Below are 26,401 nucleotides of genomic sequence, written 5' to 3' on the forward strand. Positions count from 1 at the left end.
AGAGTGTTTTGTTTTGTTATTTAGTGATATTGATAACAGTTCTTCATCAAGTGCAAGTATTAACGTATTATTGGCTTTAGTCAATGCTCTATCATCATGGTCTCACGAGAATCGTTAGAGGAGCATTTCAACGAAATGGGTATTGAAGTAGCGGATCCTGTCCTTGATAAGTGTGAGTTATCAAACTAGACTCAAGGCCCCCTCGAAAGGGCTCATGTTCATCAAGCCTTCATCCACCGTCTGTCTGGACTGATTCTTAATGAAGGCTCAATTACTTTAGGAATGATGAATTGCTTTTGTTACAGTTACCAACAATGGGATATTAAAAATATTTCAAAGTTCCCCCGACATTTTGGACAACAGGTCTAGAGTCGATGCTGCGTTTGTTGACTCTTGTCGACGTTCTGTTCACTAGTGCCCGCACAGCCGCAGGCCACTAGCAATGTAAGGTGACGCTGCTGCCATGCGCAGACACATCACATGGTTATTTCTAGGCCGCACTGAGCTGTGCACTGTTCATTCATCTGCGGCCGAAGCTTTTGCCACTTTAATATTTGAAAACAGCATGTGCAATTGGCATAGCTCTAAATAATTGGTAGAGTCCACAGCAAATAACTTTATGCTGTTTCTAACTGCGTCATAAGATCTGCCATCTTGATCCCTCCATTTTTCACCATTTTTAATCTGACGCCTCAAGATTCTCTGGTGCATTCTGTAAGTGTGTAAATCCACATGGCATTGATTTTACAAGTAACTATTCTAAGGGAAAGAAGGGATTTTTTTCATCTGAAGTACATAGAAACATAATACTTTTGGTGTACACGGTGTAACTTTTCCAGTAAACTGCTCTTGTGTCAAGGAACTACTGAACTCCTAGCCTCAAGCGCTAGTGTCATCAACCAGGAAGTGACTGCACCTAGAATCACATTAGCGTAAGTCACCTCATGACTTAACTCTAGAAATGGCACCCTCAATTCCTCTCTGAATCCTTCCAGTCCAGTCCTTCTAGTAATCGAAAGCCAAAAAAATATGAAAAAGTAGACCACCGACTGCAAGCCATCTGGAGCTCAGTTGCAACATTGTTGCATTTCATTATCCTTGGTTGCTTCTTTTGGCTTGTGTATCGGCGCTTTTGTAAAAAAATGAGTTTTTTTTCTGATCTCTCTTCCATAATTTTCAACAAGCAACTAGTTATACACGTTAATTTTTTCTCTTTTTGATCAAAATATACAGGTATCGAGTTATGCGCAACTTATGACGTTGGTGCAGAGGAATTTGTTGAAACATGGGTCTCCTTCAGTCTCACACATTCAAGTGGGAACACGGATAAACCCACGGCTGAAAGCATAGCAGCAATGGAACGGTCTGCTCTCGCAAAAAAACAAGACTCCACTGGAACACCCAAAAGGAAACAGATGACCGTCTACAATAATGCTAATTCATCAGTTAATGCGTATCCTTTTTTATTCCACTTTTTATTCTACAAAATCTACATAAATTATCTTATCAACATCATCAACTTATCAACATTTTGTGAAAATTTTAGTGTCAGTGCGCATATTTAAACATTGTTTCTAAAGCAGTGTGCTATATTCAATGTCATTGTTTTAAAGTAGAAATATACTAAAAATTTGTTTGAAAACAAATAAAATCTACTATAAATTAAAATTCATCACTCCATATGTCCTCATAAATGCAAATGTACTACAAAGGCTGCCCAAAAAAACTGAGAGCTTGCCATTTCTGAACAAACTATTAAAGACATCACAACAAGGTTTGTGAGGACTTGTAGCTTATCACATTAACTTCCCAATGCATATGGTGAAAAATTTGCACTTCTATACTGATTTTCCAAAGTCTCATTCTAAATCTGACACAGAGTACCGCATGGCTGTAATAGGTGGAAGGAAAATTTTGTAGACTTAATTAATCCTTCTGCTCAGGTTCTCCACAAGCCCGTAATGTCTCACTTCGAAGCTTTTGTGAACACCTAGCCTCAGTGAATGAGAACAAGTCCTGGGAAACTCCACCCTTTTTGCGATAACCCCTTTTTGTAGGTACTACCTGTAAAATGTATGGTTTGCCAAATCTACAAATTTGCATGGTCATCAAAAGAATTGCAAAACTTTTAGTAACTGTGCCATCTGGTTTTTCACTTCAAATGCCTGGAGGTGGTTTTTGTGAATTAGTATTAGCCACTAAAAATATTCTACTTGCAATGGTGCGATAAATTTATGTCTCTCTCTAATCAACTTTGCTCTATTATCATGCAATATCATATTTCAAAATCTGAAATCCTTAATAAATTTCGTAGAAATGATGATGCTGTCCTGAGTTTATACAATGTAACTCCCAAGGTGAGTGAATTTTTTTTTTTTTTCGTTTATTAATTTTTCTTTAATAAAGAACAAGAAATTAAGGTGATTCGATCGACACTATATTTTGTTTCATAACAACATACGATGTATCGTATTGATTAGTTCCATTTTTTCAGCTACTTTTCATTTTTCTCGAATTTTGAGATTGCAATTCTGTTGTCAGGAGACTGAAGAATTCACTTACCAATTTTGACAAACTTTAACGTAATAAAAGTGTGGTTTTTTTCAAGGAAAAATATCGCATGTGATACTGATATCGAAACTGCACTCGAATGCGATATTTTCTCTCTAAACAAACCACGCCTCTATTATGATGGATTTGTTTTCGAATATTGGTAAGTAAATTCTTTAGTCTCCTGACAACAGAATTGCGATCTCAAAATTCGAGAAAAATGAGAAGCAGCTGAAAAATGGAACCAATCAATGCAATATATTGCATGTTGTCTTAACACAAAATATGGCGTTCATAAAATCACCATAAAATATAGTCTGCCCAAAGCAAGTCCAAGAGAATTGAAACAGTTGGCCTATACATTCGGTGTAGGAGAATCAAGTTCCGGCCAAAGAATTTAGTGCGTGGGGTATCAAATTTCAACAGAACAACAAAAATTACGCGCAAATTTCACTAAAAACTGTTGAAGAACTGATCTGTAGAGGATAAAGAAATTATTATACTGTAAATAGAAGTAGCAAAATGTAATTAGCCAATCACCCAAAAGTGTTCTCTTCATGAGTCACAATTAGACAAAATAGAATGCCAAGAGACATAGATTCTATTCTTCTATTCTTTTCTCATCATGAATAATAATAGATTAACTCACTCAACCTCTTAATTCTTTTTTGCAGGGCAGAACGTGTCAAAAACGGATCAATGTTACACCAACTGTAGTTTCTGATGACATCAGCAGTCATCGAAGTCCAGGCACATTTTCTCCTGCTACCTATTCTCTCACGGCGTAGGTTCCAGTTTAAATCTCTTTTTCTTTCCTCTTCTCTTGTGAGGGTATAGGATACCAAGGTTTTCAACTAGTCTTTTCGAAACTTATTAACGTGGATTCAAGAAGAAAGACCCCACAGAAAAATTGTATCGAGCAGACATCACATGCCAGACTATAAACATTTCTAACTATGTGAGAAAACTCCCCTCAGTGTTTTCTCATAATTTCCTCTGACCCTTTGAAATTGCTTCCAGATTGGCTTATGCTGTCTTGTTTTGTTGCTTTTCACCACTGTATCTTTTCAGTTGATAACTTCTCAAGATGTGCTCCGTTTGTTACACAGGATTACACCTAGTGGCAATTTCAAAGAACGCACCAATCGAAATCAAGTATTATGTTCTTATGGGAAAGAGATGTCCTCACAAAAAAGCGCTGACATCAATCTCAATATCGAACCGTACGGAAATGTCATACCTCCAAACTCCAAATACATGTACAGGCAGTTGCATGATGATGCTGATATTTTACTCGACACCACCACAGCCATTGGTTCTTTTATTGTTAAAAAGTATGATTTGCCAGATCCGAAAAGCATAACTTCAGTCAGTGAGGTAAAGCTTTGTTTTTGCATAAAATTCTGTCCCTTTGTGTGTAATGATTTTTGGTCTAGTATGTTAGTAAATGAATGGCTCATGGGTTTAAATTAGTTTAAATAAATGATGTAACCATAAGTTTTGTTCATGATGATCTCTGCTGAAAAATGTTCCTTTGTGGACGGAGTTCCCTTCTCCCATCGATGGCCACATTATGTTTTGTTCATATAGTTGGAGGGAATGTCTAAAAAGATCCATGTATGTAGTTAAAAAAGAGTAGCTATATTCTATTTCAGAGGTATTTAATTTAGGTGAAATGCTTAAGATGCCAAGTAGCATTTTTCAATGGAAAAATCGGGATATATTGCAATTTTATCGGCGATAAATTCGATAGGATCATCAACATCTGAGCGATTTCCCTTGATCTTATCGGGATAAAATCGCCCAAAAATTTATCGCAATAAATGGCGATTTCATCTTGATTTTATCGATGAAAATTGATTGAGAGTTTATCGAACCAAAAATTGCGATGTGTAGCGATTTAATTGCCATAAATCGCAATTTTTAATGCGATAATATCTTTATTTATTGCCATCGATATAATCGCGATAACCAATCGATAAAATCGCTATTTATTGCGATCACTGCTACTTGGGATATGCAAGTATTTCATATTTTCAGTTTAAATTCAGCTGTAACTAGGTACTTTGACCAATTTAGGTGTAACTAGGTATTTTGACAAATTCAGGTGTAGCTAGGTGTTTATACCATAAAGTTTTTGATTACAGGTAGATTTCATTTCTATTGGACGAATCGGATGTGATGGCAATGGAAGACTCAATGAGTCATCAATCATCCTAGAGGGATGCAGGTGGGACATGAATGGTGCTACTATGCCTCTACGAATACCACCAGGAGTCGAGTATTCATTGTTCCCTGGCCAAATCGTCGTAGTGGAAGGAAAGAATCCTAGTCGTAACTGTCTACTAGCAACAAAAATTTATTCCGATGCCTCTGTCAATCCATCTATAGAAATACCCGTATTCCAGTCCAAAGGTGACTCACATTTTTTTAATTTTGATATGAATAAGGTGACTTCTTTCGGCTCTTTGTGTAACGATTGGCATCTAAAGAATTTTTTAACAAAAAAATTTGATTATCAAAAAAAATGTAACAATCAATTTATTTATAAAATAAGTGACTCTTATCAAGGCTGGTTTCCATCTAAGGGTGATCCACGTCAATATCTCAACCATTAGGTTTCAAACAGCTCCTTTAAAAAGCTAGTTATGCAACAGTAACAACTTCACGACTTTACTGGTTGTTCCAGGACTTTCTCAAAATTTCATACAAAGTAAAAACCCAGTATATTTTTTATAGGGGTCTTAGAGGCCTTCTTCAGACTTTCTTGTATGAAATCTTTGTGAAAGGCTAGGGTTAAGGCTGCTTTCAAGAAAGGCCCGTCGGTAACATTTTTGTATTGAAAATGGTACAGAAGTGTAATACTTGGTACCATAAAAGTCCTTATTTTCAAGCAGAGTGCCTCTTTATGGAAATGGGTACCTAACGGTGAGTTTGCGTTCGTAATAAAAGTACTTCAAGAAAGCACTAATTGTAGGGATCAAAGTACAAAAGTTATAGAATATTTTTAGCAGCCAGTGAATGGAAAGATAAACACATTCCCCCCGTTTTTGCTCCTTCTGTTATTTCATCTCTCTTTGCTGTGTAAGTAATGCAGAATTTGTTTTCTTCCTTTCAGACCCTCTACAAATAATTGTTGCAAGTGGGCCTTTTACCTTCAATGACTCAATGCTGTATGAGCCTTTAGAAGATTTACTGTTATCTGTGGAGAAGCTAGAACCTCATATTTTCATACTAATCGGACCTCTAGTAGATGCAGACCATCCATTATTTGGAGATAATGTTTCTTTCCTAGCAACCCCTTTTCAAGAGTATCATGAGCAAATTGTGAAGAAACTCCTAGATCGGTTTCGCGGGTAAGTATGCTTTTAATAGGAGCTTCTCATCTGCGTGCCTCTAGGTAAGGTTGGTCATCCAAGGATTTTCTTCTTTCTTGGCTTTAAGGTGATTCGATGGACGCCATATTTTGTGTCAGAATGGCATGTGATATATCGCATCAATTGGTTCCATTTTTTCAGCTACTCATAATTTTTCTCCAATTTTGAGATTGCAATTCTGTTGTCAAGAGACTAAAGCACTCACTTACCAATTTAACAAAGAAATTCAACGTAATAAAGGCGTGGTTTTTTTAGAGAGAAAATATCGCATTTGATACTGATATTGAAACTGCACTCGAATGCGATATATTCTCTCTAAAAAAATCACGCCTTTACTACGTTGAATTTCTTCGTTAAAATTGGTAAGTGAGTGCTTTAGTCCCCTGACAACAGAATTGCGATCTCAAAATTCGAGAAAAATGGTGATTAGCTGAAAAAATGGAACCAATTGATGCGATATATCGCATGCGGTTCTGACACAAAATATGGTGTCTATCGAATCACCTTAACAAAATTCATTAAGCGGCAATTCTATGAAAATTTGAACTTTCGCTCAAATCTTATTTTGGCACAAAAAATTTGGGAACTTTACTTTTTGACCAATAGAATGCTTTCATTTTAAAGTCTTTTAATTTGAAAATAAATTCAATCTGTATTTGAAGTATTGTTAGGTATGATTTATCAGTGCATGTTATTTGAAGGTGGGCTTTGGTGGCCAAAAATCTCTATCTTAGAGGTTCTTTTTAGATTCACTCAGCACATGACCAATTTACACTTGTTTTAATCTTAACTTGAATATTCAGGTAATCCATTAGGAATAATTTGATACTAACTGGAATCGTATCCATTTTACTTTGATTTTTAACTCAACTTTAAATTTTGGGTAGGAGAAACTATGCATCTAGACAAGCACAAAATTATTCTCAGCTCAATTAATTGAAAATATTACTTTGTTCCTGTTTGCTCAGTTCGGCCGATCTTAAAGTCATAAGCAGTTTTTCTAATTAACCATCAGTGTTAATACTTTTGAATCAGTTGTTCGTTGAAACCAGTACTTCTAAACTTAATCCAAGGACAAAGGCAGCAAGGCGCACCTTAGCCAAGGTGACATACCTAATGACTCAGATTACTGCAATGACTTACTCAGATCACTGCATTCCCTCTGTAGTGAGAAAACTCTGCTTATTGCAGTCATGATGTCACTTTTGCCATGATTGTATGATCACCAACTTGTCTTAATCCTGAGACATTAAAGGTTTGTTGTTAGGTAAAGACTCTTCAGTCTCTTCAAAATGGACAACACTTTGCAATAAGTAACTGCAACGTATAACTCATTTCATAAACAACGTGCGTGCTATTAGTTTTGCAATGCTGACAGGTGCTTTTAGAAGCCAGAAGCACTGGTTCCATTTTTTAAAATGAAATTCAAATAACCCTTGTAATGACTAAAATCCTAATCAGTGGTGATACGCGGAGCTTTAAATCAAGAATCTGCCATGAAGAGATCATATGGTGAGAAAACAATTACAGCCTGAAATGCCAGGTTGACACATCACTACTTTTTGATTTTCCATGAGGAGAAACCCTTGAAAGTAGGCAATCCTCAGCATGAAAGGAGAACCAATAAATTGCATGTAATGATATACTACAATTAGATTATTGGATTTGTTATAGTAAACGGACTAAAATTGTAATGGTATCAAGTATGAGAGATGCGTGCTCGCACCCTGTGTACCCTACGCCTCCTACCCTTTCCAGTCATTCAATACAAAGCGTGTCGGACCCATGCCTCTTGAACATCTCCGGCTTGATTGTCGGAGCTACCTCAACCGATATATTGATGCATCTTAGCAAAGAGGAAATATCAGGGTAACCACTTTTATCTTCTTTTATCCTTATAAATCTTTCTTTTTCCTACAAATTTTTCCAATAACGCCCTTAATCAACTTGATCTGTAAAATGGAATAGTCTGCAATTACTTAGAAAATATAGTCATCACAAGCGTGTATCACTGAGCTGTGAGGGGGTGCAAAAAGTTCCAAAACACTGACCAATTTCTACATAACAATCTAACGTTTTTGCCAATCTGCTTCACAAAAATTGTTTAACTCGTCTCACTTTTTGGAGGAAAGGAAGTCATCTCTTTTGAAAATTACCTAATGTTCACTGTGACAAGCAAGTAGAGAGTTAGGAAATTTTTCGCAACTTCGCAAGTAACCCTTTTGCTTGTGGTCATTGATCGGTCAAAGATAGTAGACCTTTGTAGCGTTTGTGAGCAGACAGAAAACAACGCAAGTTTGATTGCAAAGCCTAATTACTTTGAGAAAACTTTTGTTTGGGCAAAAAAGTGACCAAAAAACTCCATGCCATGCCTTCCAAGCTGATTGCTGCGAGAAATTCATTATGTCATGGAAGAAAAAAATAGTTCAATTCGGTATTTGCGACAGTGAAAGTATCAAATATAAATCTCATAAGGAGTAAATTTTGATTAGGTTTTCAGTTTAGTTCTTGAAATTTTGATGCACTTGCCCAGTACCTGTATTAACATATTTGTGACATCAAAATTTCCCTCCTTTCATTCATTTCATGACAAACAGCTAATCAATATAGAATAATAACTGGACCGAGTTTAACAGAAAGGAACCAAGCCACATCAGCTATTGCCAAGTTTAACTGGGCAGTTAAATTTTTTACAAGAGAACGTTTGTTCGGATTTCTTTGAAAATTTTAAGGAATTTGCTTTGTACCATGGAGAATTTTCACTGAAATTTGCACGAAAATCCGCACAACCGTTTTCATGTAGAAAATTAAATTGCCCAACTAAATTTGGCAGTAGCTGATGTGGCTTGGTTCCTTTCTGTTTAACGCGGTCCAACTCTCTAACCCTTGGAAGGTGGCTCATGTTTCCTTTGAGAGAACAAATGAAAGATAGGCATTGTAAAAAACTATAATCTGTGTGTTCCATAGGCATTGTAAAAAACTATAATCTGTGTGTTCCTTTAGATCAGCTACCTATCTAAGTTGTTCAATACGGTGATTATGAAGTAAAAAAGTGACTAACTTTTCCCCACTTTTGTAAATCTCCTTTTAAAGAAAATGAAGAGCCTTTTGGTAATTTCAACTAAATTCTAATTTTTTTATTCTAGACACTCAAAAACTGATCGAATGACGCGGCTAGTTTCTCATCTCTTTGCTCAGCAGAACTTTTATCCTCTGTTCCCCTCCTCTGAAGAAGTGAATTTGGACCTAAGTCTGTGGGAAGACTTTGCGCAGATGACTGTCATACCAAATATTCTCCTTCTACCCTCTAAACTTCGGTATTTCGTCAAAGTAAGTTTCATTAATTATGCAAGTTATCCTCCTCATTCTTTATTTGAAAACAACTGTCCAACAAGGTGTTTTTAGTTTATACCTCTATTGAAGCCTTGGCGCCGGTCACATAAAAATGGAAAAATAAAATAAAATAATTAAAATTTGAAATTTTGAGAAAAATACCTTCATAATTTTGCTCATTTTGAGTAGCAAGTGCATAAACTGCAAATTCTCCAATTTCAATCACAGTTCTATCACAGAATTGCACTGAAATAAAATTCAGTTTTTATTTTACATCACTTATATTACTGCTGCTAACTTATCTTTGTGGTTAATTTCATCCTGGTGATATTCTGTCACCAGCGGCAATATCTCAACATGGTTCTTGAATATTGAAATGCTAATATATGGGAGTCAACTATAGATAATTTACCGAAAGAAAGTAATTTGAGTTGTTTTTATTGTGATTTTTATATTTTTTAATAATTATTTTATTTTAAGTTTATTTTTCTTTCTTTCTAGGAAATTAATGGATGTATTGTCATAAATCCCGAATATCTTGCTAAAGGTTCAGCTGGTGGATCGTTCGCTCGCATTGCTGTAGATTCTCCCTCGAACAACTGTTGGTCTTCAGTTAAAAATATTTCTGTTCAAATAATCAAAGTTTGAACCTTTTCAGAGCATTCAGGCTACCTCCAAAGTTTGATACTTTAGTCCATTGGCTTTATTACACGTACATATTTCAAAAGCGTTCATAATGAGGGGGAAAAAAATTCAGATTTGTTTTTCATTCTCTATTAATGCTTTTAGGGTGTTTTTTAAATTATCATTCAGATACATCGCAACAAACATAGGTGACTGGTGGAGGTGTAATGTTTTTACATCATTCCAAAAATATTTTTATGTTTTCACTTAATTTTTAAATTTTTGGAGTCTTTCTTTAGATTAGGGTATATTCATCTGTCTGTGAATTGAATACTTATTGAAGCACTCAGTGAATTAATACTAATAGATTTTTCTTCTGAGATTTTTTTTGCCCTCTTGAACATAAGCATGATATTAACTGATGTTAGTTGGGCGATCTCCCTATCTCTCTTGAGATTTTGAAAAAATTGATTTAGCACTATATTGTTCGATGCTCTAATGCTTTAGTAAAACCCTCAAAAGCTTTTGAAAACTTCTGAATATCAGTGTAGCCATTTAGCCAATCATATTTTATGAAAATTTTAAATGAAATTCGTCAGTAATGAAATTTTTTACACAATGTCTAAATTATTTTTTTTACAAATAGAAATGTCTGTTTCAGAATATTTTTATTATATTTTCTCTTACTGATCTGAGGAGCTGTGAAATTTTTTTTTTTAAGTTGAATTAATTAAACAATAGCTGTACAATAGATTTATACCCTGTAGCACGCTCGTGTATTTCTGTCATAACTGAAAGGCAAACAAGTAGCCTAGATTTCTTAAGTATGTTTTTAAAAATATTTCTTAAATAAAAAATCTCCCAATCAATTTTTAACTACTTGACTTTTTTTCTCTTCTCAGCTGGAAGAAGAATAGTAAAAAAAAAGTTCTTATACCTTTCATACAACACACGTCCTCACAAGAAAAGTTGCCACTTGATCTGATGTCTGGCAGAACAACCCATTTCAGTATTCAAAACTACCTCAGGACTTTTGTTGTTTTTTTTTCTTTACGCATTCAAATTCGTGCAGGAGTTTGCATGGATGGAAACTAAAATTTTTTATGTTTCCTTCAGTTGCGGTTTAAAGGAAATATGAATTCCAATTCACACTATCAAACTTTTCATCCGACATAATGGAACAAAAAGTTATGGATGGAAAGTTGGACGCTAAAAAATTTGATTCAATTACCTACCATTGCAGTGTGATATCGTCATCAGCCTGCGTTTGCAAAGATACAGCTTCGGCTCATGTCGGTCGGAAGATTTCGTTTCAACTGTTGGTTGAACTTTCCAGCCAATCGGATGGAAAGTTGAACGAAACGTTGAATGTGAAGTCACATTCAAGTTTCCGTTCAATTTTTCATCAAATTGTCGTATTCTCTCGTCAGTATCACACTATTCAACTTTTGATTCGAAAAGTTGTGTCCAAGAGTTGGATGAAAAGTTTGATAGTGTGAATTGGGCTTTATGCATGGCAGCTGTGTATTTTGCAATCAGCGGTGCATGCTGCAATCATCCAGAGAAATAATATTTGAGCTGGTGAAACTCCTGATTTTTGTTCATTTCAAAATGTCTCCACAATTTCTTCTAATTCGGTCTGTGAGAGAGAGTGGAGTTCAAAACGTCCCGACCTATGCTCTTTGCTTGTCGCCCTTTTTTTTCAATTTCAGAGTGCCGCGCACATGACGATTAGGCGTATGCGAATTGATGCGGAAGCTCCGTTGTTAGGAAGAGGCCTGTCCATTTTCAAAAGGCCCGCCAGTCAGCGAGACCGCCTCCGATAATCTTTGAACTTTGAAGATGGTTCCTGTAGATCGTGCTGATATCAACTCATAATCTTTGAAAACGAGTTTCTCAGCAGATGGCGTATTGCAGTCACAGGTCTCTTTGTTTTTTTTTCAATTTGTTAAGATTATTTCTGGTCGTGCCTCTGTCCTGAGGCCGTATATCTTATCGTAAATTTCTCGAGTGTCCACGTAGTTCCGGTTTTTTAACTTAGTTCTTAAATCTAATGTATTTTAAGTCAGTTCTCAGTTGTCCCAATCCCAAGTCTATCCTAACCTAGCTCACCCTGAGCTCTTGAATATAATTTCCTCCTTTCTAGTAATTTTATCCAATCTAGGGTGATCCGTCGCTATCCGGTGCTATTATTTCATTTCTACTTTGCTCATTATGAAGTTAATCGGGGCGAATATTAATTTTAGTGTTCTCCTTGGAAATGATGTTCTGTGATAAGTACTTTCATGAGCGATAATGATTCTCAGCATGGCTCAAGTAGGTTTTCAAGCCTACTCCTAGCTAGCTTTTGTCGCTCTTCAAATGTATGTCTACAATGCCGCTGAAATTCACTCATTACAATGGGAGGATGCATTGGAATTAACCGCAATGGCAGAGGAAGAAGCGACGATTCTCCAGAGCATGACTTGAGAACAACCCAATCAGGTTAGTATTTAGTTAAGTATGGATATCAAGCTCTGACTACCTATTTTTTTGTTTTTGATTTCCAATTTTGTTTTGATTTATCAAAGGTTTGTTGTGGCGCTCACATACAAAGACTAGGCAAGAAGAAATTTTCAGCAGCCAATTTTTTGGAAGGCAATCGGCAATTTCTTTTAAGCAGCTGCTTTGACATCTCTAATGTTACATTACTACATTCTTGTTGAAAGCATCAATCGAGAATTTGTTGGTTTCACACTTTTTTCAGCCTGAACAACTTAGGGTGCTCTCATTTACACTACATCCTTTAACCTTTATCATCAAAAAAGATTACGCTTAGGAAAGTGGGACACCCTTGAATTTGGTCATTAATTAACTTGTAAATTAGCTCTTGTACTTGAAATTTCCAAGAAAAATTTTGCATTTTTTCTATTGATTAGCTAACTTTAGTCCTAAGTGATATTCATCTCTTACCAGTGGTGTTTGCAAATCCTGTACCTTAGATGCCTATTTTATGCACCAGTCTGCTTATAATCTCACATACCCATCTGATTCATAACAAGTGATGAAATCAAAGATAGGCAGGAAATATTTAGTACCCAGATCGTAACCGCTTCTCTGAAAGAAACCCACGTATGAGATGAATCTTAAGTTACACTGCCGACTGGTCTTTCTCTGAAATTTTATAATTTCTTGTTGGTGGTTTTTCAGTTTTTATTTGTATACTGTTCCAAAGAAACCAGAAATTTATTATTTTGTTAAAATATTTATTTTCCTTTACAGGACGATCAAGAAAGAATCACCCATTATGCGTGGAAATAATAAGGTGGAAAAGTGATGTACCACTCACAGAAGGTCAACTGCGTAGTAAACGAGATGAGTTTTGGGACACTGCCCCTGCATTTGAAGGCCGAAAGGAAATATGGGATGCACTTCGTGCCGCTGCAGTTGCTGCAGAGGCATCAGATTTTCAGTTAGCACAGGCTATACTTGACGGTGCTAATATTTCAGTACCTAATGGTAAGAATCCCTCAACTGTAATATATTTTGCATACAAACCTAGAAACACGTACTCATTCTGCATACTCTGAGACTTTTAATCCTTAGGATGTGAAAGTATCCCAGTGCTAGAAATGCTTTGTAGCTGCAACAAGTTGCGCAAACTATCTGGTGAAATATATTAAGTTTCTCAAATGAGTCACCTTTTCAATAGCAACTGCAAGAAGAATAAATGTTCAGGAAATCCTCAAAAATCTCATTTGTCTCCTCACTTTACCTGTGAAGCAATGAATGCCCGATTTCATGATGTACGGATCATGGCCCAGCTTCGAGGTCATTTTCAAAAGTGATGATCCTTATTTTCTTGCGTATTCCTCACTGGAATTAGTAAATCTCCCATTTTGTCATAAAATCAGGAATTTTTGTATGAGGTTAATCGGGTATTAGGCTGTAAGGCAAAACCGCCTGACCGCAAGAAAATGAAAATTAGAAACTAATTTTCCATAAAATCCATTTCCAATAAAAACCAGACAGGGCTACCTTATGTTAAATATTTTGCTGGTTCCTCTGTATTGTGATTCTCTGTATGCAGCCACCAGTTACATATGATTATTATTGTAATTCTGTTTTGTAATAATAAAATAAATAAATAAAAAAAATAATTGAATCCCTGCAATTTTCTTGTGATGAATGATGTATCGTGTGATGTAAGCCGTTTTTGTTTCTTTCAGGTTATTTAACAGAATGTTACGATGAATTAGGAACATGCTATCAGGTGCCAGTTTACTGTCTTTCATATCCAATCAATATTGTTAAGGAAAACAGTGGTAGAGATTCGCCGCCCGATATATCAGGTAATTAATGTATCATTTCTCTGAAAGCATTCAAACATTCAGGGAGATTTCAGTGTCACAACTTTTTTTTTTACTTAGAGCACACCTAATTTGTTAATTATTTTCATACCTTCATTTCAATCCAATTTTAAGTTGAATATATTTTTTGTTATATTTTCGCTGTGCCAGTGTGCGTAAATTAGTGTTACCAGCTGAGGCACCTTATATCCAGCTTAGGAATCGAGGTAATTCCAGTGAATCAGAAATTGGTTAGCTCAATCTTTTGCTTGGTCTGACTATAATGCTGGATAAATACGGGATAGAGTCTGTATCAAATAAGTTTCCGAACAGTTAAAGTGCAATAAATGATCAGCTATCTTCAGTTTAGCACTTAGAAAAAGTACATACAAGAATCAAGCTGGCACATATCTTAATGGATCAATCTCAAAAGAAGTACAATCGTAGTGCCTTCAATAGAGCTCTTGCATGTGTCAAGAATTTGCAATTTAAATACTGATTCCTCTGTAAAATTTTGCAAGTAATAAGATGGTGCCACTGATTTTCTCTAAAATCAACTCAAAAGCTCTCAAAGTTTAGGCTGTAATGGAGGGGATATCCCACGAAACCCTGAGAGTTCACTTCTTCATCAGAACAAAGTCCCTAAGCAAATATAGGGAGCAAATATTTTAACAGGATTGCCACTTTGCCGGAGATTCCAAAACTGGCAACACGGTAACTCTGCTAATTTATTTGCTCCTTATCTTTGCATTGAGAGTCTGTATTGATCTAGAGATGGACTCACAAGGTAGTCAGGGATATCCGCTCCATTATGGCCTCAACTTTGAGAGCTTTTTTTGAGCTTTAGAGTTGATATCAGAGAAAACCAGTGGCACCAACGTATTTTTTGGGAGATCGTATGCAAGAGAAAGTACTTGTATCGCAAATCCTTCATGCGTGCAAGTGCTCCATTAACTTTATTGTTATATTGTTAAAAAACTACCTTTCAATATTTTTTAAAAACCTTGTTTGCCTCTTTCCTTATCATTACAGAAGCCACAGAGGGAGGGTCAGAAATGGTACTTAAGCTTCGACTTTCCAGTAGCTGCCAAGATGTAAAACTTCCAGTTCTTACGCGTGATACAATAGGTTATGTCAAGAAAAAACTACAGGTATGTTTTATCTCTAAACTGATGCAGGAGCCATTTACGTATTGCTTGAAGCATTCATAGCGGAAGGAGGAGGAGGAGGGTTCAAGTCGGGTATTCTGTAATCCCACAAAATTTTTGAGTGGAAGAGGCCTTAATAAATTTAAAAATTCTAGACCGTAAACTTCTTATTCAAAAGCTGTAATAGTATGCAACTCCTTGACTTTCCTTAGACTCATCCAAGTACCCATCTTGAAGTAAATGCCCCAAAGTCGGCCCTTTCTTTTAATTTTTTTTCTCCCCTGTGAAATCTCAGCAAGAATTAACGATAAAGAATGGATTCAGGTTGGTGGTGATAGTGTCATGCACAAACAGGAACCAACCTGGAAGGTGTAGTGGTCAAGGCAGTCAGATACCAGCCTTGAGGTCCCTTGTTCGATCCCTTTCGGTGACCAAGTTTTGGGGATACCTAAAAAAAGCCAGCATTGTAGTTATGGGTGACAATTGTACTCATGTAACTTGTCTTTTCTCATTATAGGCGGCAAGAAGGGGGCATAGCAATTCTGTAGTAGTCCGTCCACACGGTTAGGCTGTGTTAGGTTTAAATCAGGGATCACTAGTAGTGTTTGCGATTACCAGTGTCATCCATGATAGGGAGATTGAAATAATGGAATCCAATTGAGAAAGAGCATAACTGTGCTGCAAAATTTGCTCATCAAGTGTCTAGTTACAACCGTTTATCGGCATAATAAACTCGCTGAGCCTTGCAGTATGAAATAGGACATTACTCTTGTACATAAGAAGAGAAAAAGAATATTGGTAGCTCAGCCCAATGATGGGTGTAATAGAGTTTACTACTGTACTACTGCACAGAAAGAAGAGGGGAAGCGCTGAAACTTTGAGAGTGCATTCTGTAAAACTTTAGTGGTCTCTTCACTTTCTGTGGCATGAATTCAAATCTCTTGCGAGAAAAATATTTATTAAAGATTTCGATTTTGTCCTGCATCATGCTTTCCTCAACATTTCAAAATTCGCACAATGTTTTAATAAACAAGTGATCATAATTGACATCAAGAAATATATTAAGTAGGAGGAAGAACATTCATGAAGAACTAATTTCGATGAGCAAGTGATATTTCATTTTTTGTTGTAAACATGCCCGCTGGTAAATAATGAACAACTGGATAATTAACTACTAATTAAGCAGATATATAATTTAATATCCAATGTTTCAGAGTCAAGAAGGTATCGAGCCTTCTCGCCAGCGGTGGTTTTTTGGTGGCAAACTACTTGGTGACAAGCTTCATTTAGACGAAATCAAAATCCAGCCAGGATATGTTATTCAAGTAATCGTCAATCAAGAACCGACCACAAGTTGAGTGGAACAGGTAAATGATGAAGCGCACAATTAATACGATGTTATTTTTGAACAACATACTGCTATACTTACTTATTTTTATTATTTATTATGTTGCAATCTTAGAATAAATTAAATTTGACTATGTCAGAACAATATTCAGATAAGAAGTTATTTTTGTACATTTTGGTCACTGTTAAAGTGCGTCTTAACTCTAAACATATACCAGCTTTCAAGAAGAGCAAAATGAAGATTGAAAATAATCGTCAGTGAAACATAATTTTATACTTCGACAGTATTTAATTTACTCTCTATTAAGATTACTTTATATCATAGGTTAGTCATTAATTTTTGTTACACTCTTCTTTACCTTTCCGAAAATATACTGATCAACAAAGTTTTTCACTGACGTGAGAGTCTATGTATCATATGTAAGCCATTTCCCTTTTTTTTAAAATAATAAATATTTGTCTTATTTGCTGTAAGTGCCTCTCTCCTTCATTGAATTGCTGTCAACACCTTTAAGTGACTATCGTGTCAAAATGACTTGTCCAGAATACATGTTTTGATGCCCATTCGAAGGATAATCCACTCTCCGATTTTTTCCATGCCATGACATGGTCGGGGAAGGGGTGAAAAATAGGGGGAAAAGGGTGACATCATAAATGGACAGCCCTCGATTTACATTTTGAGGGCTAAGAAACAGTACCGCCTAACTAACAATTTAGGCAAAAATGAGTTAGCAACTTTGCTCCATTCTACAGTACAAAATACGCAAGCTGATGGTTTTAATTTTTTTCCGATTTTGTAGGGCAGCGCTGCAATGATGCTATTATGCACAAAAAAACTGCAAATCTAACCTCAAAAGTACAAAATTGACGAAGTTTTCTCTTCATCCTGCAAAATTGTCAGTTTCCAGATAGGCGGTATGATTTCTTAGCCATTGATTTTCCACTGCCAAGTTTTCTCTCAAGATTTATTTTTCAATGGGAAATCGAACACTTTAATGTCTTGAAACTTTCTGCAAATTTTCCATAGTTTACTGAGCAAAAATGACTCTTATATCTGAGTTAGAGAAAAAAAAACATGGGAGGAAAGGAAGCCAATGTTCAGATGCAGTTTAGCTGATTTTGGTTAATCCGTTCAACACATTTTGAAATAAAAACTCGAATTTATGATTGAGAGTAAACTTTAATTTGCACGAGCACATTCAAAGTATGTAAAATGTATCAAAAATCAGAGGTTTAGATTTTTTAATGTAAAAAATTGTGGATTTGAAAGAACGGTTTAAACGCACTTACATACCTCATGATAAATAGCAAAAATGCCCACACATACGCAATATGCACTGTACACATCAATTTCCTTGACGGATTAAATTTACAACAGATGGTTTCAGAATCAGTTTAGTGTCAGATGCATTAAGGAAGAAAATCACACAGCCCACTCACTCTTGTTGTAAGTTGATGAATTATTATTAATATCTAATCCATGCACAAGTTTTGAATAAATTCATCACTGGTAACAAGAACATTTTCATGATGAACAAATAGATCATCAGCGCGACACGTATCATCATTTTACTTCTTTTGGTAACCAATAGATTTGCAGGATTCACTTGAGAGATCAAAGGACAAATCCAGCATGTTTTCATAATTTTGTAACAGCTCACAGTATTGGTATTTGATACTTCTTAGCTTGTTCAGCTCAAGTGAGACCATGTGCTCTCAAGCAACCCTCTGTTTTAGTTCTATAAGTGTTTCTTCAAAAGATCTCGATCAACTTTCTCCTTCTTCTTAAAATTCGCAGTGTCCTTTACAACTACTACAGGCTTTAACAACTGGTTTTTTACTTTCTCGCTCCCCTAGTTTTTTTTTTTTTTTTTGTTAAGAAAGCCAGCAGGACATGACTGATGAATTCTCACAATTTTAATTGAATTGTTACAAAAGGAGCCCTGCTGCACACTCAAAAGAGTTTTTACATTAACATGACAGAATATCCGGCTCTACCAATTGAGGCGTTGGGTGCAGAGAGGGCATTTATTGGCTGCAGTTTTTCAGAATCTCCGCTACCTTTTCATCCACTATGATTAAAGCAAATAAGTAGAATTCGCTAAAACTTTTACTGAATTTTCTAGATGATTTTTTCAATGCTGAAAACGAAAATTTCCAGAAAATTCACCAAATAGAGTCCTCTCTAAAATATAAATGCAGTAAAAATTGTGACCCACAGCTACTAAGAAAAGCCCTTTCCGCACCCAACGCCTCCATTGATATTGAAAAGCATCTCATCCCATTCATTCATATTGCTGAATGATAGACCTTGCCACTTTAATTAGCGAAGCAAAATAACCAGCCTGCTTGAGATAATGCCCACGGGAGAGAGCGCTATTGGTGGTGAAGTCCAAAGGCGGATCCTGCAATTTGGCAACACCGGATTCCTACCATTTAAACCTATGCTAAATAATCGATTCTTGTCAGAGCACCTGGCCCCTCCAAGAATCGATATATTTCTATAGGTTGAAATGGTAGGAATCCAGTGTTGCCATTTTGCTAGATCCGCCCATGGTAAAGTCTCCTCTTCAGATGATTGGCCTCCTTTCACCATTGCAGAAATTTATGAAAGGAGGTAAGGCAGTGAGGCTACTGTAATTTTGAATGCTGAACTAGGTAACCGCATATCTTGATTGCCAGGTTTAACATCTCCATTTCATTACTCAGAAAGATAGCCCATTTTATTTATGTACTTGACCTTTTCATGGAAAAGTTTTCATATAGAGAAAGAAAACTAAGGGAGATTTCAAGCAATCACAGTGATGAGTTTCCTCATTAAAATATAAACTGTGATGGGAATGTCTGGATTATCACACCAAGATATCTGTTTTCTTGGTTGGGCCGTAGATTTGCTCTTTATTCACTGGCTCTAAATTTTTGGCATTTGATAGACCATCACTTGTGCATGAATTGATAGAGGAAAAGATAAAATTGAAAAGTGGATTCAAAAGTAAAGATTACCTTTTACAATTTTAAACAAAAAAGAAACAGAACAGCTTTAATTTACCATCAAGGTAGTGTAAATTAAAATACGGCTAACGACTAGAATGAACTAAAAATTAAAACTGCAAGTTTAAAAACAAAAAAGAACACATTAGATTAGCAGGTGCGTTTAGTTGCCCTCAGCGTACGAGCAGAGATACCAAACTTTAGACTTCGCATGGCCAATGCTCGATTAAAGTGCCTGTGGGATGTCTTCATGTCCGTAAAATCGGAGTTGAGATCACCATCGACTGAAGAGACAATCACCAACAACACACCCAATACCTGAAAAACAGAAATAACAGTCAACTTTTCTCTTGAGGATATTTTTGTTTTCTTTGCAGGGGAAATATAAACTTCTTTCCTTTTCCTTTAGTTATTCTAAGCTGTAAGTAAAAACGTGGGTTTCATTTGTTTAAAGATCGACACAAAATGATGAATGAAAAAATTATATATAAGTTGTATACATAATTTATAGGAGATATATATATATATATAATATATATATAATGTTATATATAGGATATAGGTTGTGATATGGAGAGGTGAAATGAAGACTTAACATTGTATCAAGAAAAGGGTGATGTGCAGTATTGTCGCCAAGTTGGAGTACGATGAAAATGGTCTAAATTGACTATAATAACGGAGTGCCACTCGGTTGCTTTGACACTCCCTAACTCCTGAAGAGAAAAACAGACCTTTGGCAGGAGTCTTTCTAACAAGCAACATTTAAAGTCATTTTCATTGTATGCTGACTCTCCTTTTAAAATGAGTGCCTTGCTACTTGACTACATACAGGGTTATCCAAAAGTCACTGACCACCCCTGTAAATTTTTTCCAAATTGAGATAGAAGTATTTGAAAACTGTGGAATTTCCTCTCTAAGTAGCAACTTTTTGTGCCCCCCCAAATTTGGCGGCCCCCCCCTAAGGGGGCGGGGCAACTTTTTTTTTTCAAATGCAACCCCCCTTTGTGATACCATCATTCGACAAGATAATACAAAAAGAAAAATTTTTGCGCAAACCCAGTCAAAATGTTCATATTTTGACAAAATGGCGGCCCGGTCAAAGTTCACAATGGCGGAAATTTGGCATCTCCGTTGTTTATTGACGGATTGGTGAGAAACACGAATTCTAGGGGTTTATTTGAGATGAGAAAACGATCCATGGCATTGGTTTTCCAGAAAAGTCAGTCCTGTTATCAAAAATGGCGTGCGGTCAAAATGACGGAGCCGAGACGGAAAGTGGATATTTGGGGCGGCATATCGTTGGATTTGCATGAAACCTTGGTATCTGGGGTATTTCGGCAACCGAAAAGAACGAGCTTTCATTGGAATTTGTCAAAATTTCAGATTTCTCAATGAAAGATTCGTTCTTCTCGTGCCAAAACACCCCCAGAAACCAGTTTCCTGCAAATCCAACGATATGCAGCCTAAATATCCCACGTCCCGCTCTAAGCCGCCCATTTTGACCGCCGCCATTTTGAAAAGACTGACTTTTCTGGAAAACCAATGCAGAATCGTTTTTTTCATCTCAAAAAACCCTAGGAATTCCGAGTTTCACATCCAATCCGTCAATAAACAACGGAGATGCCCAATTTCCGCCATTTTGAACTTTGACCGGCCGCCCATTTTGTCAAAAAATGTACATTTTGACCTGCGGTTTGCGCAAAAATTTTCTTTTTTTATTATCTTCAATTGAGGTATCACAAAGGGGGTTGCCATTGGAAAAAAAAACATTAGCCCCCGCCCTCCCTTAAGGGGGCCGCCCCCCCAAAATTTTGGGGGACCAAAAAGTTGCTACCTTAGACCGAGGAACATTCTCAAAGTTTCAAACTTCTATCTCAATTTGGAAAAAAGTTACAGGGGTGGTCAGTGACTTTTGGATAACCCTGTATAGTAGAAAGATTCAGGATCAAGTTTGGAGATTTCAGACGCTCATTCTTAGGGATGAAATAAGACTCTTTGACAGCATAATATTTTTTTTTACCAAATCATGATTGAGTGAACAACGTTTTCATACATGAGTGTTGCAACCCAGCAGACAATTCCAAACAACAATGCATGACGACTCTCATCACTAACCAATACCAGCTGCGCATTCAACTCATGTGGTTACATAATTTCATAGTTAAGTTTATTTGTAGTTAAGTTTGTTGTTTTGTGTTAAGTTTGGGTAGTATTATATGTCCTGATGATGGAGTGCAGCATTCCAAAGGCTTTGTGTATTTTAATGTTTTAATCAGTAGCCCTCCATTAAAAATTTATATCAATAAATTATAGCCCACACAAAATCTCTTGGATCATGTAGGTTTGAAAGGTGGTCTTTATTCTGGATTTCTTCAAAATTTGGATGGGATATACCTACCATTGATGGCTTTTGGTGAATGATGAGAGTCGAAAAGAAGATAATGAGGGAAAAATAACTTTTAGTGGTCTTATGAACTTTATGGCCGCGAAGCAAAAACATGCCGGTAATAATGTTCCCGCGCCTAATTTAATTTACACTTGGTTCCTGAAGTAGGTCTCTGAAACTTCCGAAATTTGACATTGAAACTCGCTTTTATGAGTATGTCCAACTGATGTTGGCGATTTTTCTATCCGGTGCTGAAAAAGGTCTGTTTTGATACTTAAAACTCAGGCAAAGAAGCGATTTTCGGTTGATTTTTACGTTTTTTCCCTCAAAAATGCCTGTAAAAGTAGCTGTAAGATGATCAATTTAACATCTTGGAAAACCATTCCTGAATAAAAACACTCACAAGACACACGATGATAAGCAGGGTGTAGACATGAATGGTTGTGTCCGGGATATTCTGCATCTCAAGTAATGCAAGAGCAGCAGGCTCAAACTCTGGTTTCAATTCCAGGCAATGCCGTAAATGCAGCGCAGCTTCTTGATAATGACCATACGCCTAGAATAAGAATCGACATTAGTTAAGGCTGTCAGTTGACATTGTTCTAGACTAATAAGTGCAATTGTTCCCCTTTTGTACGTTTAGTTCATGCTCTGTCGAATTTACACACAAGGATACAGCTCTTGCTTGTATGGAGAGAACTTTCGGATATTACTATAAATTTTAAAATTTTCATAATTTCAGGGCAATGTTATACGGCAAATACAAATAATGGGTACTATTATTTATTTGAACTATCTACAGAAAAAAAGACCTTGCGTTTTTAGCATCCCACAGAATAAGTTGCAAGAAATTCAATTCATTTCTGAGCCGCTCAGCAAATACTCTTTCCTGTGACAGTGCTGAACTTTGCAAGATACTTTTAAAACTATGAATGCATTTCCCTCACAGAAACGTCTTTGGAGCTGCAACCTTTAAATTCTCAAAAATCCAATTGTTTCTGTATGATACAAGGGTCATCTCAAAAGTTTTGACATTTTTCAAACAGCAAACCTGCCCGGAGTAAAAATCCATTGGACTTAAGAAATTCCACTAAAATGTATCATTACCAGTTTTTTCATTTATGTCACTGGTAAGTAACTTAAAACTAAGAGTGCAAGAACTAGGTAAAGTTGTCCTTGAGCTCTGAACTTCCCAGAAGTTACATTCTTTAGCAAAGGAAGAAAAAACAATGGATTGCTTAGAATACTTCATTTTAAGCAGTAAATCTTTCTGTTTAAGATATCATATCTAATTTACTATTTTGTTGAGTACCTTAAAAATTTCACCCAAAGTAAAATATTGTTGCCAGGCATTTTTGTCAGGAGGCTGAACTTCAAGCGAGCGGCGAGTTAAGTAGATTGCATCGTCTAAATATTGAAGATTAAAAAGTACTCGCGCTAAATTTAGCAAAACCTGTGAAGTAAAGTGAAGAGAAACAAATTAAATGCAAATGTAATGGACATGAATGGGTACAGCAAACTAGGATGGAGAATTTTTACGATTCTTAGACTTTCACCTCCTCCTCCCCCAGATAAACTTCACCAATTTTAGGTGTCAAGAACGCATTCGGGCTTTTCTTAGCACTTTTTTGACATTATCTCCGTGAAGCTCATTGAAAAAACTAGAGATAACACTATGGATCAATATTTAAATCTCTGCTTTCTAAAGCCTTCTAAAAATCTCAATTATTTGTGGGACAATTGGCAATAATTATGTAACTTCATAAAATTTGACACGGGTTGGGTTTAGGATTGAAATTGATCCAAAGGCAAGTTCTAAGCCTTTCATTCAACATTTTTACCTCAGTTTTGAATTTTTTTAAGGTACATGGAGGAGGGAGGTTTTAATTAAAGTTTCTTGTGTGTTAGTATTTTTCAAAGAGAGTTAGAATGACACTCGTGTGAGAGATCTGTGATCTTACATTGTAAGATTACAGATCTTTTAGGAAAGTAAACTTTAAGAGAAAAAATACATTCTTTGTAATTTTTGGAATTGTAATAAAATTGCATGAAGCACAATATATCAGGATCCATCCCTGATCAGGCTCTGGGGTCAAATACTTGTTCATTTTTTATTTTGTTTACTTTGAATATATTCGTTTACTTCAGATACTTCCTTTGATACTTCAGACCTCGAAAACTCAAATATGAGATTCAACAACCAATGTAATGGGAAGGTTAGAAAAGTTTTGCATGCAATTAATACTGGCTAATTTGACATTTTTCAATATTTCCAGAGTCAATTTGATCTTAACCTTATACCAATACTTGATTAGGAGCTTTACAGTACAAAGATTCTTTGGGCAGTGCTTTTGATGATGCTTCTATTCTCCGAATCAGCCCTTCATGCATGCAATTTATGATCATGGAGTGATATAACATTGGAAATATATTCAATGAAATAAAAGTTACCTCCGCATTATGTGGTGAAACTGCTAGCGCTCTGCGGAAACATTCGATGGACTTCAAGGTGTCACCCCTCACCCTCCAAAAATTTCCAATTTGGTTGTACAACTGGACAGACTTCGGTTTCTCACGTTTTGCCTTTTTCAGCTTCCGTTCTAGGGAAGATATGTCAATTTCACTTACTTTCTTCTTGAATATTAACATCACCTGTGGCTCAGGGACATTAGGATGATTCATACGGTTGGCAACACCAACAAGGTTATCATAAAAGGTAAAGTTGGCTGGTCGGCCACAGTCTAGTGTTTCACTACTTAGATCAGGGGTGATGTCTTTCGGTCTTTTCTTTTCGCTAGGGTTAGTTGCACTCCTGGAAGTCTGTGACCTGAAAAGAGAATGCAAATTCATGCATGAGCTATCAATATTCATTTACAAAAACAATAGAAAAAATTCTACAGCTTGAATAGCTGGATCCTAATGAAGCTACCTGGCGTGATTCCTCATACCACCTTGGGATATTTTGTCTTCCAGCCCAATCTTTGCCTCTTTTTTGACGCATTCTGTGGATCCCAAAAGCAGGCATTTCTTCCAGACCTGTGGGCTGATTTGCTAATTGAAGACAAAGCACTATCTGTATCACACAATTGGTCAATTTTTGATAACTTGTCATGCTGAATAAGTCTCAACAATTAACCTACTAGGTAAGTAGCTATAATTCTGGGCAAAACCGGGGGAACAAATTTAAATTAAAAATGGTTTAAACGTTCATGGATTGCTGACTTCAATATCATTAAAATGACAGAGACAAGATAGCACCAGGAAAACTTGTCTTGTTCACATTTCTTGTTGTAAAGAGAACCACTTTTCTTAAGAGTTACAGGAGGTTCGATGGCAGACAGTGCTATCTATCAATGATAGCATCCTGAAACAGGAACAAGCCTCGGTTCCTTTCGTTGAACATAGAAATCCTCAGCTCAGAAATTCTTGCAGTTCAGATAGAATTTTTCTCTCTTTCAATGAGCAAAATTTCAGCAACTGATGACTATGAGTTAGCCCACTCTGATCCTAAAATATAACTGATAAAGAAATTCATCGATGGATTTCGGTCTTACGCTGTGAAAGATCAGAAAGTTCCTTTCAGTTCTTGAGATACTAGACGACAGTGTGAGAAACAAATGCGCCTCATGAGGGCATGCTTATTATAAGGGGATTACATGATATACACAAGCATAACCTACCGAACTTTTGAGGAAGAGTTGCTGGGGTTACAAAGTGGGCAGTCATTATCACCGCTCTTCGTCCACGATTGTCCCTGATGCACAGTTGAGGTTATTATGTTGAAGATGGGGTCATCAAAGGGAAGCGAGTTGCGCGAGGAGGCTGCATTTGATGCACAGCTAGCCTCAATAATTTTTTCATCCTCAACGCTTAATTTCCAGAGGGTTGAGGACCTTGAATTAGTCTGAATGATATTGATGGAAAGGATGTACACAGCTAAGAAAGTGATGCAGGGAACTTCATTCATGGTTAACCTTCGTAGATTGACGGACACATATTTTAAAAACTACCTGAGGCTCAAAAAATGAGCCATAACAGCACTATCACTTATGCTATAGGAATAAATTTAAGGGATAATTCTTCACTTCAACCAAATGGTCTTCTAAGCGACTCGAGATTTTGCCAATAATAAATAATAATAATAACAAGGTAACCTTAGTTTGCTGTGAGATGTTTTTGGAACAGGCTGGCTTCCGTGGCAGCTATGTATATAAATAAAGCAAAACAAAAATTGAAAAAATATTGAAATATACAACTTACTTAATTTTACTAACTGCTCCAAAAAAGTTGTCGAAGTGGTAAACTAACCTCAAAACA

General features: G+C 36.2%; 3 protein-coding genes across 3 annotated transcripts; 2 read left to right on the forward strand and 1 right to left on the reverse strand.

Annotated features, from left to right (window-relative positions):
* Position 1: 1 nt before the first annotated feature.
* On the forward strand, positions 2–10,760 carry PolA2 (DNA polymerase alpha subunit B). Its single transcript, XM_019045220.2, has 10 exons — positions 2–172; positions 1,234–1,453; positions 2,315–2,357; positions 3,225–3,334; positions 3,660–3,927; positions 4,698–4,965; positions 5,669–5,906; positions 7,602–7,796; positions 9,074–9,257; positions 9,762–10,760. The coding sequence occupies exons 1-10, from the start codon at positions 97–99 to the stop codon at positions 9,906–9,908; spliced, it is 1,749 nt and encodes a 582-aa protein (XP_018900765.2). The 5' UTR covers positions 2–96; the 3' UTR covers positions 9,909–10,760.
* Positions 10,761–11,769: 1,009 nt separating this feature from the next.
* LOC109032825 (ubiquitin domain-containing protein 1) lies at positions 11,770–17,181 on the forward strand. The gene is made up of 5 exons (XM_019045129.2): positions 11,770–12,368; positions 13,146–13,382; positions 14,093–14,215; positions 15,245–15,363; positions 16,575–17,181. Exons 1-5 carry the CDS (start codon positions 12,284–12,286, stop codon positions 16,716–16,718), a joined length of 708 nt encoding a protein of 235 aa, XP_018900674.1. The 5' UTR covers positions 11,770–12,283; the 3' UTR covers positions 16,719–17,181.
* Positions 17,182–17,867: 686 nt separating this feature from the next.
* Positions 17,868–26,210, reverse strand: LOC109032824 (uncharacterized). Its single transcript, XM_019045128.2, has 5 exons — positions 25,765–26,210; positions 24,536–24,911; positions 23,397–23,537; positions 22,488–22,640; positions 17,868–20,016 (listed from the first exon to the last, which is right to left on the reverse strand). Exons 1-5 carry the CDS (start codon positions 26,049–26,051, stop codon positions 19,849–19,851), a joined length of 1,125 nt encoding a protein of 374 aa, XP_018900673.1. The 5' UTR covers positions 26,052–26,210; the 3' UTR covers positions 17,868–19,848.
* Between the last annotated feature and the right edge of the window lie 191 nt (positions 26,211–26,401).

Source organism: Bemisia tabaci, chromosome 2 (assembly GCF_918797505.1).
Source record: "Bemisia tabaci chromosome 2, PGI_BMITA_v3".
NCBI lineage: Eukaryota > Metazoa > Arthropoda > Insecta > Hemiptera > Aleyrodidae > Bemisia > Bemisia tabaci.

Bases quoted from the DNA above. Each gene is read 5' to 3' on its own strand.
- PolA2 (XM_019045220.2), top strand. From the start codon at position 97: ATGGTCTCACGAGAATCGTTAGAGGAGCATTTCAACGAAATGGGTATT. The intron at 2,358-3,224 runs GTGAGTGAATTT...TCTTTTTTGCAG, and splicing joins TATACAATGTAACTCCCAAG to GGCAGAACGTGTCAAAAACG. The intron at 3,928-4,697 runs GTAAAGCTTTGT...TTTTGATTACAG, and splicing joins GCATAACTTCAGTCAGTGAG to GTAGATTTCATTTCTATTGG.
- LOC109032825 (XM_019045129.2), top strand. From the start codon at position 12,284: ATGGGAGGATGCATTGGAATTAACCGCAATGGCAGAGGAAGAAGCGAC. The intron at 13,383-14,092 runs GTAAGAATCCCT...TGTTTCTTTCAG, and splicing joins TAATATTTCAGTACCTAATG to GTTATTTAACAGAATGTTAC. The intron at 15,364-16,574 runs GTATGTTTTATC...CCAATGTTTCAG, and splicing joins ATGTCAAGAAAAAACTACAG to AGTCAAGAAGGTATCGAGCC.
- LOC109032824 (XM_019045128.2), bottom strand. From the start codon at position 26,051: ATGAATGAAGTTCCCTGCATCACTTTCTTAGCTGTGTACATCCTTTCC. The intron at 22,641-23,396 runs GTACTCAACAAA...TTCTTATTCTAG, and splicing joins CTTTGGGTGAAATTTTTAAG to GCGTATGGTCATTATCAAGA. The intron at 20,017-22,487 runs GTGAGTGTTTTT...TCTGTTTTTCAG, and splicing joins TGCTTATCATCGTGTGTCTT to GTATTGGGTGTGTTGTTGGT.